This window comes from Rhodamnia argentea, chromosome 11, assembly GCF_020921035.1.
Source record: "Rhodamnia argentea isolate NSW1041297 chromosome 11, ASM2092103v1, whole genome shotgun sequence".
NCBI classification, from domain to species: Eukaryota; Viridiplantae; Streptophyta; class Magnoliopsida; order Myrtales; family Myrtaceae; genus Rhodamnia; species Rhodamnia argentea.
In genome coordinates, this window is record NC_063160.1 from 14,447,060 (window position 1) to 14,463,144 (window position 16,085).

General features: G+C 41.9%; 2 protein-coding genes across 2 annotated transcripts; both read right to left on the minus strand.

Annotated features, from left to right (window-relative positions):
- Nucleotides 1-1,534: 1,534 nt before the first annotated feature.
- LOC115736434 lies at nt 1,535-2,434 on the minus strand. The gene has a single exon (XM_030668151.2). The coding sequence runs from the start codon at nt 2,432-2,434 to the stop codon at nt 1,535-1,537; it is 900 nt and encodes a 299-aa protein (XP_030524011.1).
- A 2,204-nt stretch (nt 2,435-4,638) lies between these two features.
- Nucleotides 4,639-5,733, minus strand: LOC115736461. The gene has a single exon (XM_030668178.2). The coding sequence runs from the start codon at nt 5,612-5,614 to the stop codon at nt 4,703-4,705; it is 912 nt and encodes a 303-aa protein (XP_030524038.1). The 5' UTR covers nt 5,615-5,733; the 3' UTR covers nt 4,639-4,702.
- Between the last annotated feature and the right edge of the window lie 10,352 nt (nt 5,734-16,085).

Genomic DNA, 16,085 nt, shown 5'->3' on the forward strand with positions numbered 1-16,085 from the left:
GGCAATTTCTCGCCTTTTCCTCTTCGCCCCACGGGCGGCCCCATCACCGACTGTATGGGCTTATCTGTGGGAGTTGGCAGGCGCATTATATTAGTGTGTGCATTCATCATCTCAAGACAAAAGAAGAGTCTTGAGAGACTAGAAACTGGAGATCTTCAGAGATCAAGAGCCATTGTTATTTGTTAAATGCGGTACTAATTATTGCAGAAGGAGGCGGTGGATGACGATGAGACAAACAAATGAAGCAGATAATGTTAGTATAGTCGACGCACGAGTGGCATAATTAATTGGTGTCTCCTTTCAGGACAGCAACCTGCCAATCCAGGATCCTTCAGTTAGGTACGCAGATCACATACATGTATAGTCCTCGGATATCTCATGTCTGCGAGAAATCTTTAAGAATCCACCAATCCCTTTTGCGAACCGACTAGTTCTGGCTCTCGGTTGATCGGCTATGACCAAGTTCATGGTTCTTTAGATATCTGATGCATGGAAAGTAGAAATCCTAGCAGGTTTCAATTGCTCTTTACTATCGCTTTCTAGTGTTTTTTTCCGAATTGTCCCCGTGACGAGGCTAACTATTTCTTTTACCTGATGTACTCACCTCGACGAGTTGAACTGTTCTCTACCTTATGAGAAGCAACTCATCTGTTGTCGCGAGTAATGCGGATAATCTTCCATACTGAAATGTTGCTAGAAAAAGTAGAGCTCTAGTCCCTTGCCCAGAGATCTATAGATGGCAGATTCCGCGATTGATATCAAAGACAACTTCTATCGATCGAAGGAGCACGGACAGAGAAGCAAATCTTGGCTCTGATTAATGTCTTCCAATCAGATCTGATTTTTCGGAAGTTCAGGTGAATTAAACAAGCAGAAACTTCACTCTAACTATAACAAAACAAGTGCCATTAACTAAAACCTGGATGCTGGTCTCATGGTTATTCATCCATGTATAACTTTTTCTGAATAAGAGGTTAAATGAGCATCATCTCCCAAGCAATCTTTTTCAAATGAATGACTGCAACTGTGTATATACATAGTAAGTTAAGACCTCGAAAATCGACAGCCTTCTTAAGATGCCAAGGCAAATAGCAAGAATATTGCCAAAAAAATTTCGCCATCTCCAGTTAGATTCTTATCCATACTAAAATATATCGACTTTAACTTTTGCTGATTTGAAACATTAACAAAGTGTCGAAAGCACAAATTGAAAAGCAGGTTCTCCTTCTGCCGTTGTCCTCCTTTCGAGTAAGAGGTCGCTAGAACATAAATTCTAACAGTGAAGCGTATGTGTGCGGCATGCGCGTTTGCGCAGGGGCAACTTTTTTTAGCATTCTGCAAAGAGGAAAAAAAAGAAGGGATGTGCAGTAAGACACCAAGGTTTTTGTGAATTCTTATGTTTCATTAATGTACAATTATGGATTTTGATACATATCCAATACAAGAACTGCAAATCCCTTTACAGATCCACTAAAATTTTGGATTCTTTTCAGGATTCAAGGACAAAAAACCAAGGGCCGACCGGGGTCTCCCGCTATTGGGAGATTATGTTCAAAAGTGAGGTCCTTGATCTAATCAGTTGCCTGAAAATGCTTTCGAGTCCTTCGTCGAGGCTTCCAAGGCTCTTCTCCAGATCCTTCAATTGCTTCTGCACAATCCGTACATTTTCGGCCCCAGGTTCATCCCAGGAAATGTTCTTTAATAGAATGCTTAAGGCATCATCGACGTATTGTAACTCGTTCTCACTTTCTTGCCTCTCTTTGCATGTCATCACCCCCTTGTGGATCAATCTTGAGATCAGCAACCATCTCGACTCTTTAGGACTTGAGACGGGTCCTGAGAATGGACCAAGGATGGACTGGAATATGGAAATGCTGAACTCCCCGGTTTCTCTCAGAACTTTCATCACAGCCAAGAAATGGTCATCTTGATTGACGAGAGGAGCGAACCGGCTTTCCATTTGTTTCAGAGCCCCACTCAATCTTTTGGCGTCCTTCTTTGCCTTTTTCCTGAAGTTTGCATAGTCCAAGAGACGCGTTTCAATGCTCAAATCCCCCTTCCTTCTTCGGAGCACGGATTGGAGTGTTTGAACGTGTTCCTTGACTTGCAAGACCAGGTCCCTGGCAACGCCACAGACATCTAATTGCTGAACCGAGGAATCCAACAGTTCATTGATGAACTTCTCTTGCTTGTTCTGAGAGAGGACTTGTTGGGTGGATGACATATTGAGAAGCTCATCCAAGTACCCATATGCCTCCTCGAGGCCCGAGAGACCCGTGCCAATCGTCTTGAATGACAGAGTCGATGTGGCCTCCCACAACTTGAGCTTGTTGAGCTCGTCTTCAATTTTAAGGGTGGTCGGGTGGGATCTGGAAGGCAAGCTAATCGATCGAACAGGGTACTTGCGGTTGAACATGTACAAAGGACTAGCCATCTCTAATGGTTTCTCTTCTTTTCGTGTTTGAAGCTTGGAGTTTTAGATGGTGGATCCAATTCCATCACACTATATATAGAGAGGCAATCCAAGACAGCACCTGTTCATTCCAATGTGTCACCATGTGGTGCAAAATGGCCTCTCCTACGAATTCGTCGGAGCTGTCACATCTATTACCAACATGGTTCTTAATAATTCAGCTGTTAATTAATACAGAAATGAGTTGTCACTGCGAATCTGTCGTTCGTTCGTGCGTGCGTTTGTTGCAGAAATACGTAAAGAGTCTTTCCATTCCTTGCCTCCTGTGCTGCCACATTACCCTATCATTGAAGTTACGATACTTGGAGCATGGCAAAGTAAAAATATTGGGGTTTTGCAGGACTGTCTTGAACTTCAACAACATTGGGTACAGCCAAACTTTCAAATAAATCAAGATCTAGATCTGATTAGGAGTTGAAGATATAGAGTATCTGATAAACTAAGGGTTGGTTAGCTTTCCTAGACGACACTTAAGACATGATTCCCACAGGTTGCTAAATAGATTAGTGCGTGCACGAGTGGCTTGTTCCCCGATTGCTTCCGCTCCCATTGATTTCTCCTCAAGCTATGTTATTGCTTTCTTTCCCTTGTTCAGCTCATTGATTAATCATTTCTGGGTCTGGGAGTAGAGAAACTGCACACGTATTCAATAGGAAGAAATCAAAGTCATTATTGCAAAATTGTCTTTCATCATGCATTCAGACTGAACCATTCATTGATTAATCGTAGAACAAGTCTCGCATATCAAGCAGTTACTGATGAACCAAATTGCAGAAACTCATTGGAAAAACAATGCCTTGGCCACCGCAGAAGAGTATGTCAAATATAGGGACCAACTAATCTTCATGGGACCAGGGTTCAGCTTGTGAGATCGCTAGGCAAAGCGGAAAAGCGGCGCTATGGCTTCATTTAGATATGCCGCGTACAAGACCTTTTTATTACCGATGCTGTAATCAAGCATTTCCAGTTGCATATTGTTAGCTCATACTTGAGATTTGTAACCATAGAATCAGATACTTTGAGTAATGGTTTGTCTACTTCTAGTTCCATTCTCACCTGATTGCGTCTCTCTTTGCTTTAACCTGTATTCTTTCATCTTGAATTCTTCCCTCGCATCCATTCCCTTCCATTTGGGGCTCACTCATATTGCGATTAGATATGGATCAGACATGGCAAAGAAATGCCTCGTACTTGCCATCCACGCTAAGTGATTCATTGGAAAGGCAAATGTGGTTTTGGGGGGAAATGTTGTACAGAGACAATGTATCGCATTTATCAAGAGAATCTCAGTACGGACTAAATCGTTTTCCTCATTAAGGTGTGTGGCTTATCTTCAAGACTAAGTCTCGCAGAAACTTGAAATCCGCAGGGATTCTCTGCTTGAAGATTCCTTCCCGAAGACGAATTGGAAGTCGCTGCATCGACTTAACATGGACACAAGAAATCATTTGCCATACTGATATAGGACTTCCTAACCTGACCGATGGATGGATAAGCCATTGTTATGAATGGGAATTTCATCATTCTGACTATGAAGCTCCACGAAATTCAGGAGCTAATGAATAAACGGGAAGAAACTGAAGGTATGTCGTGACCAAGAACATAGGAGCCCATACCATTCACAGAAACAAAGTAACCACGAGCCAGTACTACTTAGGCATCACCATAACGTGAAGAGGGTATCAATGTTTTGACGCAACTATCTGCTAGAACTTTACAGAATGAGAGCCACAAGACCAACCGGAACAATAGGTGAAAAGCTTTGCAGGGTTCTAACCATTTCTTAATCTTTTTGTGTAGTCCGATAATACTGTGAGCTGGCTTAAGAAACCAGCATATGTAGGATATTTCATGCAGATTGCAGCTCCAAGGCGAGGAGAAAAATGATGGTTCGGTGTTCCAGGATTTTCTGGTGGAGTTAAGAAAATTCCTGATGGTATGAGGAACTCGAAAGTACCTCGGCATTTGTCTGAAGATTGTAAGTAGGTTTCAGGTGTATTCTTGTCGTACACGGACAGCATTGATAATTCGAAGAAATCAAACTAGATTAAAAATGAAACAGAAATAGAGAGAGATTGTCCAGAACTTTTTCACATATCATTTCAAGTGTTTTGTACATGGATGTGATACTTCTTCTGTACATCGGCACTCAATTGCCCTTAGCCGCTCCGCAGAAAAAACTGGATGACTCAAGGACCAAAACTGGATAGCAAGAGAAACAATCTGTTCCTAAGAGATGATGTTCAAAAGAGAGGCCCTAGTCTTAATCAAGTGCCTAAACAAGCACTCCAAGTCATCCTCAAGGCTTCCAGTGCAGACCTCTAGAATCTCCAGCTGCTTGTTTGTGATCTGCAATCGCTCAGTACCAGCTCCTCCACGGGAGAGACATTTACAGAGGTCGTTCAACGCAACATCGACGCATTCAAACTCGTTCCCTTCTTCTTGGTTTCCATCACAGGTGATCGTGCCCTTGTGCATCAGTTTCGTGATCAGCGGCCAAAGAATCTGCTTTGGCTTTGAGGTTGGTGGGGCTAGCAACGACATGAGAGATTGAAATGTCGAAATGCTCGATGAATTTACTTCCCTGAGGACCCTTGCAACAGCCAACCAATGCTGATCATCGGGATTCTGGACCAAGAGTGATGAGGCTCCGAAGTTTGCTTCCATTTTCTTCAGCGAAGAAGCCAATCTTTTCACATCCTTCTTCATTTTCTTTCTCAAGTTATTGTAACCGACGATCTCGGCTTTGATGCTTGAGTCGCCCTTTCTCCGCCGGATCGCGGATCGGAGCACTCTAACATCTTCCTTAATGTACACCAGAATCTCCCTGGCAGAGCCACAAATATCAATTAGCTGCACAGATTGCTCCAGCAGTTCGTCAGTAAACCTCTCGTCCTGATTGCAAGAGAGGACTTGCGAGGTTGAGGCCATGTTGAGAAGCTCATCCACGGAAATGTACAACTCCTCCAAGACCGAGATGCCAGCCCGGATCGACCTGGAAGATGAAGCCGAGCTAGCTTCCCACGACTTGAGCTTGTCGAGCTCGCCATCCACTTTGGCAGTGGTGGGGTGGGATCTGGAAGGCAAGCTAGTGGATCTAACAGAGTACTTGGCATTGCTCTTAGCTGAAAAGGTAGCCATTTCTTTTCTTGTTTTTAGTTCGTGCCTCAGAATGCTCGAAGGTTTGAGATGCCACAACCAATTCAAGAACCCAATATATATTCATACGAGAAGATGTAAGAGAGGCAAGACTGTCCATGGCAAGGGTGCGACCACGTGTAGCCCCGAATCGGCTCTCTTTTTTCATATTTTAGCCATGAACATTAAAGAAATCGATCTGAGTTGTCTCTGCCTAATCTGTCCGTAGCGTGCTCGTTGCAGAGATGAGGGAAGAGTAAGCTCCATTCTTGCCCCCCAAGGCTCGCCACGTTACCCACCATCGAAATATAATAAAGGGAAGGTAGCAGATGGGGCTCGGCCATGGCTTGTCTCAAAGTTTTGCAGAACCTCGAGGCATCAATAATGGCGCAGACCCATTAAAGAATAGCTCGAAAGAAACCAAAGTTTCAGATCTGCCGGAGAGATTTGTTCGGCGTGAGATTCTTTTATTTAGAGGGTGATTTAACGTTTAAACAGATCATGGTAGAGTCGAGTCTACATTTGTGAGACAACATTGCCTGTCCTGTGCACGAGCGGGTCGCTCCTCTAGTATTTCCAGACTAGTCCACTTGTTGCGAGACAATTATCAGTCGCAGAGTAATTCTGCCGCCTGCATTTCACTTGATAATTGGAGAATTCTCAGACTCAACTCGATGCCTTAACATGCTGACAATTTATGAATTACTGAAACCAAGAATGCGGGGAATCCACCAGCTGATTGTAGGTACTGTCCCATTCCTAAAAACCGTATCTTCGCGCCGTGCCTGTAAGACTTCCAATAGAGTTGGTAAGTGTCAAAAAAGCGCGAAGAAGCCTTCTTTGGCGTGTGGCTAGTCTTGTTCATTGTGCTAAACTGAAGTCACGAGCTTTTTTAGCTTTCGATACATATTTTTCTAATTTTAAGCTATTGTCCGGGAGATGAAAGAAGAGTTTTCGCAGAGCATGTGATTCGATTCGCCGTTTCCCACCAAGTTGTCACCGGCACCATACCCTGCCGCCAGGAACACCACCCCAACACAGCACAAACCTCATCAATTCTCACATTCTCGCTGGTCTTCTGTCTCCGGAAGAAACCAAAGTGACACCGGATCAAAGAATCTGGACATGATTGGTTTGCCTAAGAGCAAAGCCCCAACGTGGAAAGAGAACTCCAGGCCATGAATCTAGTCTTTTATGGAGGGAATTCTTCTGATTTCTTGCCGATTCTACCATCTCTCGTGTATCCGAAATCGGCTACGACGAGTGATGTGGCTGTGGTGACAGTACTGTTGGTGTCCTTGGTAGACAAGGAGACAATGGATTTGACAAGTGAGAATTTGTGACTACTAAATTGTGAGGAGCTTTACAGTTAGGACAAGAAAATTTCCATCAGCAGAGAAGAGAAATGGCCTAAGATTCATAGTTCCATGTGGGAATTATTCCACTTGCTACCCTGTTCACCAGCGTCCTTTCTAAATTTAAATGGGGAAGAGCTAACATCGATTGATATATAAAATTAGACATTTGTTTCCTGCATTAAAACAAAAAAAAAAAGCCGATGGATGTATCAGTACCAGACTTCATAACTGAACATAGAGACCTCAGTCATTCTAACCTCGGCGGCAGGCGAGCGGGGCTGATCTTCGGCTTTATCGGTCGGGATATGTGCAAAAGAAATATTCGTAATAAGGGTAAACTCATGCAAACAGGCCGCACCTCCCCGTGGTCAACAGACATAAGATCAGCAACATGAGAAGCTTTCACAGTTTCACATGCTCGTTTTAGTAATAGCAATATGGCTCATTGCAATTAAGCGTCAGGTCCACATAAAGAGATTAATGGTCTAGATCCCCGTATATTTGTATCATCGATACGAAAATGTCGTGATTCATGACTTCTCCATCGTTCTGTTCCCGAATCCCCACATTCCATGCACAGGGGTCATGAATCACGGCATTTGTGTAACGGCCTTGGGCCCCACGCGCTTCCATTGCGCCACTCTGCAAGATATTGTCCGCTCCACATTCCATGCACAGGGGTCATGAATCACGGCATTTGTGTAACGGCCTTGGGCCCCACGCGCTTCCATTGCGCCGCTCCGCAAGATATTGTCCGCTTTGGACACACAGTTCTCACGGTTTTGTTCCTCCGCGGCCTTGGGCCCCACGCGCTTCCGCTGCGCCACTCTGCAAAATATTGTCCGCTTTGGACACACAGTCCTCACGGTTTTGTTCCTCCGAGCGTCGCCCATACAACGCCCGGAAAACGCGTCTTGCAAGTCTAAGGGCACCCAAGTCTTATAAACAAGGCCAAGGCTCTCCTCCTAGGCGATGTGGGACGGGGATGTCACAATTTGAGCTTGTTGAGCTCGATATCGATTCTGCGCGTGGTTGGATGAGATCTTGAAGGCAAGCTAGTCGATCTAGCAGTGTACTTGCGGTTGCTCTTGGCTGAGAAGCTAGACGTTGGCATTTTTTGCTGCTTCTTCTTCTTTCAACTGTTGCTTTCAATTGTTCTTGCTTTCGATTGAGACTGTCACAAGCCCACGACCAATCCCACGACCCTATAACTAAAGACTTTGTCTCCGAAGAACCTTGAGACTCAAGATTGTTACCTGGTAATAATTTGGCAATGTCGAGACCCACGTGGATCAAGAATGGGGCTATCATCAATATCTTTTAAAATGCTTCTCTCAAGCCAAATTGAATATTTAATGGAAAAGGGTGTTGAGTGTCCCATGCTAAAATTGTCGTTTTGCAAGTTTGTGCAGTGAGAAGAAATTTAAAAAAAAAAAAAAAAAGGAATAAAAAGTGAAGAGCCACCTTCATATCTTGCCTCTTAACTTGCCACATTACCCACCATGGAGAGATTTAATAATGGAGGTCCCGAAGGTGTCCGGACATGGCTGTCGTTGAATCTGCAGAACCTCGTGGCATCAATCATGGCAAAATCCCATTTAAAAAAAAAAAAAACTTGCAAGAAATCGAAAAATTAATGATAAAATGGTGATTAAGAGGTTGAGGAGGCCATGATTAAGCATCCATTAGTACTAAATCCATCTTTCTAATGTGCACGACTGGGTTGTCGTTAATCTACCGTCTCCGAGCTAATCACGCAGGTCTTGGCCGGAAACATCATGTCCCTCCATCCAATACACCCTCAATAATTTCGAAAGACGTAAGGGAAGACAGGACAGCGGACGCTAGATACCCTCGACACGTGTACGAATGGCCATGCTCTTCGTGTCGTGCGGACACGTGGCAATCGAGAATGGGGTTGACACTTGACGTGGCAAGGTGCGTGATAAACGAGCCGGAAAAAGCTAGAGGAGGTAGATCGAAGTTGGTGAACGCACATGCCATTTGCCCATTATAATAAATCGTGGACAGAATCTAAATCATTTGCCGCTGTTAGGACTTAGGAATCATAGACACTCCTCAAAGATTTTTGTATTGTGTCTGACATTCTCTTAATACTTTTTGAGTGTGATCCATACGTGGTTAGTACTGTAGGCATACGAGTACCGCATCTCGACATGCCATAGGATCAATTTTAAGTATTTTTAATAAATTGAAGGTCAAAATGTACATTTATAAAAAAATATATGTACTTAAGTCATATATCCAATTATCTAAAAATTAGCATATCCAGTCAATCCAAAAAAAAATTAATTGTGAATCTCTAACAAAATAAGAAGAAGAAAAAGCTCGTCGATATTTTTATATAATCATGCGTGCATAAAGATACGCATTTAATAAATAACGTGTTCCAACGTGTTGAAATTCTCTTTTTTTTAGAAATGACATATCCGAATATCGTGTCATATCGCGTGTCATGAGTCAAGATCGGTACTACTTAGGTTAGAACACCCTTCTTTACACATGGCTACGAGACATGAACCGGCGGTTCCGATTCGTGGCCATGCTTGAATCGGAATCGGCCCTTGAAGGAGCGAACCCGATTCCAGGCCGGTTGAAGGGCCGGTTCCGGTTCCGAATTTTAAATTTAATTTAAAACAATAAATTATGAAATAATAAATTATCAATTATAAATTATAATCAAATTGTACATTTATGACGGCTCGAATTTTCTATCGGATTATTTATTAAGTAAATTAATATTTATTGGGAGTCGAAAAGTTAAAAGGGCGAATTTTAGGGAATTAATGTAATTGGACACGATGGATTATTAGTTGAAAGCTATATCTTAAGCGCGACAATTTTAAGGGACCATTGGTAAAATATTTAGCATTGCTATACAAAATCGATCCCGATGTGGTTCCGGCTCGCGCTTTGAGCGCGAGGCCTATTGGAATTAACCTCCCTTGCCACGATTACTCCTCTTAAGCCCACGTGTCCTACATTTTTTTTTTCCCAACGTCCACTAACTTTTCCTCTCTCCTCCCTTCCCTTTTATTTTCCTTTTTCCCCACTTTCTTCCTTTCTCTCCTTCCCCACACGAACAGAAACCCCCTCCACCTCGTGCATTCCGCTATTTTTACTTCCTCTCTCGGTTCCCCTTCTTCTCGCTCAAGCCGAGCTCACCCCCACTTGAGCTACTTGCGGCGATGCCACGGACCAAGACCGATGAGCCGCCTTCCAGCTTAGTTTCCCCTTCGTTGCCGTCGTCTTGTCACAACCCATCGCCCGCCCTATGCACGCCCACAATGCTCTCAACCCAAAGCACCCGAAGAGGAGAGATTGAATCTCAAGTGGTTGACGTCGGCTCGTAGTGGATTGCGTAGGGAATTAAGGTAAGTCCTTTCTCTAACCCGCTTACTAGTTAGTGTAATGAGGGTTGGAGCCGGTGAGATGGTGAGCAATAGTTGGCCGGAATTCACCCGTGTTGCATATTGTCGATTTTGATACTGCGAGTGTCTACGGGACGGTGGAGGACCGGGTCTGTCTTGGATTATCGCCGTAGGGAGTCGGGGTGCGGGTTTGGCATTTGGTATCGGGAGGAAAATGAGAAAAGCTGAGATTTTGTATTGGTTCGAAGGTGGTGGTCCTAGTGGATGGAGGTCTCACGATTTCAGGTGTGCGTGTTTGTGGCACAAATTTCGGCAAGATGGCGATGGGGGAGGAGGAGGAAGTGGTGCTGCGTCTTGGTGCCCGAATGGAAACCCACCGGTTGTAGTTGTTGTCATATAGCTCTTTTGTGTTTTTGTCCTCGCATGCTGAATTGGTTGAGAAGAGGCATTGGTGGAGAAGGGGCATTGAGTGAAAGAAAAAGCACTCTCGAATTAGGCGCCCAATTGGAACTCTAGTAGATAAAATCCCGAGTCGGGCGATGAGCTTTAGCATTGATTGTTCATTGTGTCGCACATGGTTGACTATATTTTAAATTGTGACTTGCCTTGCCGGGAAATGTTAACGGTGTAAATATGGCTAAATCGAATAGTCTAAAGGTCAAATGTACATGTGCAACGAGTTGTGAGTCCAAGAAGAAAATTGAACACGGCAGAAATTGGTGTGGCATAACAACGTTTAAAGCACGCATTAAACATGTGCATGGGCATGGTTTCGCATATCTCAAATCCGAACCAACATGGTTCGTGGCAATGAGCTTCGTGCTGGAATAAATTTACCTCATGGAGTGTATGGGAAGACCTTATTGTGTGACCGAGCGGCCCCGCTGTGTGACCGGGCCGGTCTCGGAGGCGGTACGAGACGACATTGCATTTCTTGACTTAAATGGTCGGGTCACTACGATGACAAGCAATCCATTCATATGCATACGATCATACTCATATTACGTGACGTAGCACGTCCTCTTATGTATTGTATGTAGTGAAATTCTCGAGGCATGCTAAGGCTTTGACCATTTAGAACTACGATGTTACCGTTTTACCGTGGTTCGTTCCTCTCGTTAAACCGATTAGTCGGTGATTTAGAGAATTGACTTACTGAGTTTATCTCACCCCATTATTGTTGACATTTTTAGGTAAGTGATGGCGACTCTGGGTTGGTTGGTGTCGGAGCGGAAGGATTGGGTTACGGTCGTTACATAAGTGGTATCGGAGCGGGAGGATTGGGGTATGGTCGTTACAACATTGTAATCAAATTTGAGGGGAAAAAAAAAGAAAGGGAGCGGGCTTGAACTTAATGAATTATCATTAAGCGCCTACATATATTCTTGGGGATAGAAGAATCAAAGTCCATGTAGTTCTTTTATCTTGATAACCTCAACTTACCCCATCGTCAATCGTCGCTACCCGTTGTGGTATCCGTGGCGGTGGTATCTCCACTATCATCATTGAAGAATTCGTTGTCTCGATCTAGCTCTTGTTGTCGAAATTTAGCCTTTGTCCAATCATTGACACAAGCCCGAGCCTCCACAACATTTGGATTTAATCTTGAACGACGGTAAATCAAAATTAATCATCCGGCACTAAATGCTTGTTCAATCGCAACTATTGAAGAAAGGGCTGCTAACATATATCTTGCGATGAGAGCGAGGACCGAGAATTGGGTTGAATGAGTCTTCCACCACTCCAGAATTTTGAAATCTGTACTATGTTCGGAATCATGAAACTCAAAAGCAATGGTTAAATAGTTTTCTAATTCGGAAATATTACATATTGCTCCATTTTGTCTTTTTTGCCTACTAATGAGCAGATTGTACTATCTACTAAGTCTACTACTCTCCTCCCTTTGTGAGGAACAAGGTTGAGAAGATCCACTATCACTTAAACTCTATATCTACTACAAAATTCATTATATAATGCTACTATAACGTATTTAACTTCTACTTGTATAGTTTTAATATCTACTGTTTCATTCAAATATAAACAATCATAATAATAATCTTTCATTTAATCATACAAACCATCTAATTTAGTATGTGAATCGAAAATAATAGCAACCAAATAAACATTAGGAATGCAGACATAATAAGGTAGTCATTTTGCTTTCATTGCTATAATAGTCGGAACTAAATAAGCATCTTTTTCATATTCACAAAAAACACCAGCAATGTTAACACACTCCATTAAAAATAAATGCGTAGTAGGATAATAAACACCAGATAAAGTATAAGTTGCATCATTAAAAACTTTCAAAAAATCTAAAAAATTTTTGGAAACAACCCAATCTTGCGGAAGTAAACCAATTTCGAAAACATTATTCGAAATAAATGCACATAATAAATCTTTATAAGCAAAAGATTGATGAAACAACTCGTAGGTAGAATTCCAACGAATCGGAATATCTTTTGGAAATTTTTTTAATTTTTGTCCATGTGATTTACAAAATCTGCTCCATTCTTTCATAACTTGGGGACGACTCCATAAAAATTTAATTGCTTCGGATGCCGACGGTATGTTCCATAGCCATCTCCTTTATTAAAATTGTATGATTTTGTACAATATTTACTGTTGATCTTGTACTTGTCTCCGCCTACATGTACCTTGTCGAAGTGTTGTCATAAGTTGGATGTACTCTCCCGGGCTTGTCGTTCCAGCTTCTTTGCTGTCGACGTTTCTTCGATGCCGGTAGGAGAATGAAGACTTTCTTGTATTGGGACGTACTCGACATTAAGAATATAGTTGATATTATCATCAACATCTACCCAACATGTAAATTCACAAGGATAATATTGATCATGAGATTGAGGATAATCGGATTCCCCCATCCCTATTGGCATCGGGCTCTTTCCCCTATCACCAACTCCGCTTCCACTTGCCATTTTTATCATAAAATTAAGCGGAAAGCCGATTCAGAAAATTGACAAAATTGAGCCGAGATTGAGAGAAATTGAAAGAATTGAGAGAAATTATGAAAAGTTGCGAGAAAAAATGAAAGGGGAGAAATGGTATTTATAGAAAATTTAAGAAGAAAAAGAAATGGGGAAGGGGTGTAATGGCCATTGTATCGCAACGGCCTAGGGCTCTTTCCCCTTTTTTTTTGGCGGTTCGGAATCGGCCCAAAACCTCCGGTTTCGAGTCGGTTCTAAAAATTTTTAAACCGTAACCGCCCCGTGAGGGGCCAGGCCAATTTCGGTTCGAAACCAGCAGTCCTAGTCAACGGACTGGTTCCTGTTATTCCACAGGCCGATTCCAGGCCCAAACCGGCCCATGGCCATGTCTACCCTTCTTCTTTTCCATCTTGAACCAACGTGATGGCCCCAAGAAAGTGGTATGTGTTCTCTATTTGAGCACGACCCGATGATGGGACCAAACCACAGGAAATTGTGGAGATATTCTTTGTTTGGTGAAGAATGGTAAGAATAAAATCAACGTGACGTTCTTGAGATGGATCGACGATTCGGTTGCTTCTTGCTTGCTGCGAATTGCAACTCGTATTGTCCAATGTTTTCACCGCGTCAAAGTAAAACTTGGAGTTCCCATAGAATTGACCTAATGAGGTGCACGGGGAAGTGAATAGTGGAAACCTGTATGATGGGTTTTTATGGAAGCTTGTCCATTAATCTTCAAACATGAACAACCGGCACACAAGCTAAATACATGAGAAACAAGCGTCTCGACAGCATCAAGATACAAGAAAGCCATTTCCAAGACATGTGAGGATCCTCACAAGTATTGATTAGTAGAGAAACATTAAACAAGCCACCAAGACCAACGAAGGATAATGGCATGTGTCCTAAAGTAGCAAAGTATATAAAGGATGGAAAAAGCAAGCTTCATTTATTGGTTCCAATGAAAGGAATCCCGTCGAAGATCCAAATACTTTCAAAGGAGTGTTAGAAAAGATGAATATTTATTCTTGAATTACTTGACAGGAGAGCACTTATCGACAAGCAAACAGCTTCTTGGAAATGCGAATTGAGAGTCCTTAAAGCACACAAGACGTGAGTACATGGACAGAAAAAGAAGGAGCTGAGTCAAAACAAGAAATCTAGAGGCTACCGACAGTTCCTAAGAAATCAATTTGAAAGATATGAAGGTGTAGAACATGGGCACGACTTATCCGAGAAAAGGGCAAAACCGATGCAAAGGTTTAAAGTTATCAATAGTGCTAGGCCTACAGCCAATAAGCGCTTGAGGAACTAGTCAAGAGAGTTCATGGGGAAATAATAAACATGAAAGCTATTGACGCGCGAAAAGCTATAACCTTCGAAGGATAGTTATTTGTCCTACCATTATAGATACCACCAAGCATCTGCATAAGAAGACCCCCAAATAAATAAATAAAAAGTATCTTATATTTACTTATTGCATTGCACTTTACTTTTCTTAGCTGTAGTTATCATATTCTCGTTGTCGAATCAAACTTCGACGTTTATCTCTATCTTAGATCCTGCACAATCGAGTCAAACTCTGGTATAGTGTCAAGGCGTATTCAAGCTCTATCCTTCGAGATAATTTTGGGTGGATTTGGTTCGTTATCTTTTGGAAGGAATTGTGCTCACCAAGCCATCTCGTCAAGTCAAACTCCGATATGGTCTATATTTATGTAGTTTCATTTAAGTCTAATTGTATCAATTTTCTTTGAATTGTACTTATCATATCTCTCCATCAAGTTAAACTCCGGTTGAGATCCCACTTGTGTAATTCAATTGGAATCTCTACAAATCTTACGTGTTGATTTTCTGATTATTTAGATCTCTCATGTCCAAGATCTCCATAGGACCTTTGATCATATTTAAAAATCAAAGAACGAATTTCAGTGAAAAATATTTTGTCACAAAAAAATTCCGGTGAAACACGGGTATATATGGTAGGTTTTAGGTTCCAAAAATTGAGAAACCGGTTTTGACAAATATGTTCCAAGAACCTGGAACCTATCTTTTTGTTTTTCTTATTCATCTTCGGTAAATCCTAAGGTATTCTACGGCATCCTATAATGAGTATGTAATCTAGAACTACCAATCTAAGCTTTCATTTCCGTCGATATTCATGGCAAATACTTTTACTTTGTTAATGTCTCATATTCTTCTTATTTGTAATTATAAGATGTAGTCCATGGATTGTAGTATCAAATGATGGTCATTATAGTTGATAATTCACTGCAATTATTCAAGTAAGAATACAGATGAAACCCGAGTAAACTTTGGAACAAACACCGAAACTTGCGACAAGATAGGTTCTAATTATGCATGGTAAATTCTAAGTTCCAAAAATTGGAAAAAAGAAAAAACCATTTCCGATGGATTGGTTTAAGGTTCCATGAATCTAGAACCACTCACCTCTAAACTTTCACAAGTTAAAACTATAGCTTTGAAGTCTTGCAGTTTGATCTAAACCTAAGTTTCTTAGAGGCAAAAAAATCCCTCAAGATCATACAACGACATAGTAATTGTCCAATGTCTATGGGTATGAGCTGTCTACTGAAATATTCATGCCATAGATTCAATCCCCTTCCTCTGTCTTTTCTTTTGTTTGTTGATGAAGCAATGTCATGGACTTGGTAGTAGTCAATTATTAGAGATAATGACATAAATGATCCATAAATGTAAGTGTGTAATCAACTAATCTAGAACCATTAATCTGAGCTTTCATTTCGGGTGATATCCA

Excerpts from the sequence above, each read along its gene's own strand:
- LOC115736434 (XM_030668151.2), bottom strand. The coding sequence starts at position 2,434 with ATGGCTAGTCCTTTGTACATGTTCAACCGCAAGTACCCTGTTCGATCG.
- LOC115736461 (XM_030668178.2), bottom strand. The coding sequence starts at position 5,614 with ATGGCTACCTTTTCAGCTAAGAGCAATGCCAAGTACTCTGTTAGATCC.